At 34.9% G+C, this 4,790-nt stretch overlaps 1 protein-coding gene across 1 annotated transcript; it reads left to right on the top strand.

The window, feature by feature from the left end:
- The first annotated feature begins 676 nt into the window (after positions 1 to 676).
- Positions 677 to 2,293, top strand: LOC142539210 (arogenate dehydratase 3-like). Its single transcript, XM_075644496.1, has one exon. It carries the CDS (start codon positions 844 to 846, stop codon positions 2,188 to 2,190), a length of 1,347 nt encoding a protein of 448 aa, XP_075500611.1. The 5' UTR covers positions 677 to 843; the 3' UTR covers positions 2,191 to 2,293.
- Positions 2,294 to 4,790: the final 2,497 nt, after the last annotated feature.

Below are 4,790 nucleotides of genomic sequence, written 5' to 3'. Positions count from 1 at the left end.
ATTCAAACAAATGTTTCATACCATACAGACAAGTTCATATACCAAATCATCAAGTTCCGCCTAAATTCAAACAAATTTTTCCATAAATTTAATATACATGACTAAGACTACAATTTTATTATATAAAAAGACAAAAACTTGTATAAGACGGTCTCACGGGTCATATTTTGTTAGACCAATCTCTTATTTGGGTAATTCATGAAAAAATATTACTTTTTATGCTAAGAATATTACTTTTTATTGTAAATATCGGTATGGTTGACCCGTCTCACAGATAAAAATTAGTGAGACCGTCTCACAAGAGATCTACTCATATAAAAAACTAAAAAACAGGAAAAAAAAAATACAAGTTTCTCATGTTATAATATCATCTCATCGATCTAGAAACTTCTTCTAAAAGTTAAAGTACACACTTAAAACACACATGTTTGGTCCCTGTAGCACGTATTTGTATTGTCATGCTATTTACGAGGATATTGTGCAAGAATTATTGATATACGAATTATTATAATTGATAATAATTTTACTAAAAAGTCAATTTTGTCACTCCTTCCAAATTTGTTTCTATTTTTATAATTAATTTGTACACTTTTGATATACATTTTTGTGAAAAAAAAAAATTTCCCACCAACTTTTAGGAGGAAAAATGGTTTTAACAATGAGTGGGCAAATGTGTGTGAATGAAGGATAGCGTGGTAGGTGTGAGATACCAAGCACCAACTACACCCATTCCCAATATAAACTCAACATTTTCTCTTTATCTTTTCTCAGTTGTTTTGTTCACGCATCACTTGGCTCACCTAATCAATTTCATCTCTCTTTTCTTCCAGATTTGTGGATACGATGCAAGCTTTTAGTCCTTATTCTACAGATATCAAGTTTTTGGTCCACACGGGGGCGGTGTCTCGGTGTCGCGGCCCCGCGCACCACCGGGTTTTTCCGGCCGGACTAACCATTCAATGCGCGTCCCGGTTCGATTCAGCCAGTGTCAATCCTTCCAACCCAAATTCTAGCGCCCCCAACCCACAAACCGTCGGCGGTTTCAACTTCAACGCCGCCGGGCACGTGGGTCGGCGACATGAGTGGCAGAGTTCCTGCTCTATTCTCGCCAGCAAAGTGGTGTCCCTGCAGAAGGACGGTGAGAAGAGCGGCGGTGGGGCAGACGGAAAATCCTCCGTTAACGGTCATCCCACCCTCGAGCTCGTGCCTGCGTCGGATTTGAAGGCACCTGTTTCACTTCCCAAGCCTCTGAGCATCTCTGATTTCTCTCCATCACCAATGCACGGATCCCAGCTCCGCGTAGCCTACCAAGGGGTCCCGGGGGCCTACAGCGAAGCAGCCGCCGGAAAAGCTTACCCCAACTGCGAAGCCATCCCTTGCGACCAATTTGAAGTAGCCTTCCAAGCCGTCGAGCTCTGGATCGCCGATAGAGCCGTTCTGCCGGTGGAGAACTCCCTCGGCGGCTCCATACACCGTAATTACGACCTCCTCCTCCGCCACCGTCTCCACATAGTCGGAGAAGTCCAGCTCCCCGTCCACCACTGCCTCTTAGCCCTTCCCGGCATCCGCAAAGAGTACCTCACGCGCGTCATCAGCCACCCACAAGCTCTGTCCCAGTGCGAACACACACTAACCAAAATGGGCCTCAACGTCGCCCGAGAAGCAGTCGACGACACCGCCGGAGCAGCAGAATACATCGCAATGAACAACTTAAGAGACACGGCAGCAATCGCCTCCGCACGCGCAGCCGAGCTCTACGGGATGCAGATTTTAGCCGACGGAATCCAAGACGACTCCAGCAACGTGACAAGATTCGTTATGCTGGCACGAGAACCAATCATTCCTCGCACAGATAGACCATTCAAGACCAGCATCGTGTTCGCACATGACAAAGGCACCAGCGTTCTGTTCAAGGTGCTGTCGGCTTTCGCTTTCAGGAACATAAGCTTGACGAAGATAGAGTCACGACCGCATCGCAACCGCCCGATCCGGTTGGTGGACGACGCGAACGTGGGGACGGCGAAGCATTTTGAGTACATGTTTTACGTAGATTTCGAGGCGTCGTTGGCGGAGGGGAGGGCGCAGAATGCGTTGGCGGAGGTGCAGGAATTCACCTCTTTCTTGAGGGTTTTGGGGAGCTACCCCATGGATATGACGCCATGGAATCCTTCCTCCAACTGTGAAGTTTAATTCTTTTAAAATCTTTTTTTTTTTACTTTAAAATTGTAGATGAATAATGTGTTATATTAGATTATTAAGTAAATGTTATTGTTAAAAAAAATGAAACAAAAAATCGCACGTCAAAGTTCAAAGTTTACATGGATCAAATTTGGGACGAAATTTCATTTTCAAAATCAATTATATAAAAATAAAAAAATTTAAACAAAGTTGCAATATTATTAAATTTCCCATTTTAGAGAAGTGTATCCATAAAATTGAAATCACGAGTTCTGATTTACCTCTTTAATTTAGTATTCTTCACGTGTTTACATGGCCCCAAGTCCCGATGTATCCACCGTTTTAAATCGGGCAGCATGAGACTCTGATGATTTTTATGACCAAAAAAAAAAAAAAATCAATAATGATTTATACGTCATCATCTTAAAAAAAATGTTAGTGCTTTCCATGTGCTTACTAGTATTTTTTGATATAAAATTCATTATAAAATATTGAAAAATATGGTATTAATATAGGATTATCAATTGTTTTAGATATGATACTAGTATAATTTTTGAGTATTTAAAGATGCATAACAAGTTGTAATATTAATAACATATTTATCTTTTCAAATGAAAATACTAATATATGATATTTGAGTATCAGCTATTTCAGATTTGATATTAATATATGCTTTTTGAGTACATGTATTGATATTAATGATAAAATTGTCTTTTCACGGATGAAAATTATTACAAAATATTGAAAATATTGTACTGATATATGATATTTGAGTTCTAAATGATTATATATGATATTTGACTACCCAAACATGTGTAGCAAATGTTGATATTAATAAAGTTGTTCCAATTTATACTCAAAATCTTATTTTTTTTAACCAAATCTGGAATAATTGATACTCGAATATCATATATTATTTCTATAATTTCAATGTTTTGTATTGATTCGAATATCATATATTATTTCTATAATTTGTATTGATTTTCATTAGAGGATTTTCATTAGAGTGAAGACCCTGTGGGCTCAGAGAGTGCAGAGACATATTTTTGTGGATCAAGAGAGTGCAAACATTTTTTTTTTCTGACGATCTCAATTGTAGGAAAAATGTTCTTGTGCTAACCCTATTAATATTCTATCTAGTGAGATTAGGTCGACATAATATCACATATAAGAATATATGATATCGTCTCACAAAAACACATGTTTGAGTAGGTCTCTTGTGAGACGGTCTCACGAATCTTATATGTGAGACGGGTTAACCCTACCGATATTCACAATAAAAGCAATACTCTTAACATAAAATGTAATATTTTTTTATGGATGACTCAAATAAAAGATACGTCTCACAAAATACGACCCGTGTGACCGTCTCACACAAGTTTTTGTCAACATATTTATATATTTGAATCTATCAAGTTTTGATTAATTACAATAATAAAATCGGTAGTAGCAACATTGGTTGGGAATGGAATTTAAAAAAAAAAAATTGATTTCATGAAAATAAACAGAAGCTAACAAACAATTAAATAGTCTTTTGTTAGCCCTTGCAATTTTTATGATATATATTTTTAAAATAGAATGGTTGGGACATTTCGAATTTATTATTATGAATATATTTGTTGAGTGCAACATCATCCGCTAGTTCTAACCACCTCAAATTCATATGAAAAGAGAGCATAACCCAATTTCTAAGACCAAAGAAATATTAACTTCCCTCCTGTATTTATTTTTACTTTAAATGCATAAATGACATATAAAATATATTTTCAAATTGGTTGAGTAGACAAACACTTAGTCAATGATCATGGATTCGATACTATTACCAACAATTTATCAGACAAACTTGTCGCATAAATTTTATTAAACATAGTTAAACTTAGTTATAAATAAAGAGGGTATTTATAAAAAAATAATTAGTTTTTGATATATAATCAATTGTATATTTATATATATTCACTTATTTTTCGAAGAAAATAAAGTCCCATCAAACTTGTTTTTTTTTAATTGAATTAGTCAACACCTACTTAAACGTAACAAAAATAAACTTTATATTATCTTGTCAAAAATATAGTATGTGTAGTTTATATAAATAAATAAAAAAATTCCACCTACATTTTTTTTAATATTTTATATCATATGAATTTTGAAGTGAAAATTTAATCTTTTTTCTCAATAAAATATGTTGACTTCATTTAAAATGAAAAATAAATAATTTTCGAATAAATTATAGAAAATTTGAGTCCTAATAGTTTGTTTATTTATTTTGAAGTGAAAATTTAATCTTTTTTCTGCTTATTTCTCATTAAAATAAGCGGAAAGTGTCAAATATAGTTTGGTGAGCAGAATAGTTTTTGGTTTGGTAGGTGAACTGAGCAGGTTGGTGATAATTGAAAGGAACAATTCCTTTTATTTTTAATTATATTTTTTCCCAAATATATTAATATAAGGAGTCGTCGAGTGGAACAAGCAATATTAAATGTTCAACTATTGATCGCACGTAATAACACAAAGAAAAATGATTGAATTGCCTATGCGACACATTCGAATTGCTAGAGTGAGTAATTATTTGAATATTGATCAGAAGTTCGATTTATCTTACCAACAATTTTTTG

The sequence above is a fragment of the Primulina tabacum genome, chromosome 3 (assembly GCF_025594145.1).
Source record: "Primulina tabacum isolate GXHZ01 chromosome 3, ASM2559414v2, whole genome shotgun sequence".
Taxonomy (NCBI): Eukaryota; Viridiplantae; Streptophyta; class Magnoliopsida; order Lamiales; family Gesneriaceae; genus Primulina; species Primulina tabacum.
The sequence above is the reverse complement of the archived record's forward strand: the minus strand, read 5'-3'. Positions and strand labels throughout refer to the sequence as shown.

What these genes read in the sequence shown, in the direction of transcription:
- LOC142539210 (XM_075644496.1), top strand. Translation starts at nt 844, where the DNA reads ATGCAAGCTTTTAGTCCTTATTCTACAGATATCAAGTTTTTGGTCCAC.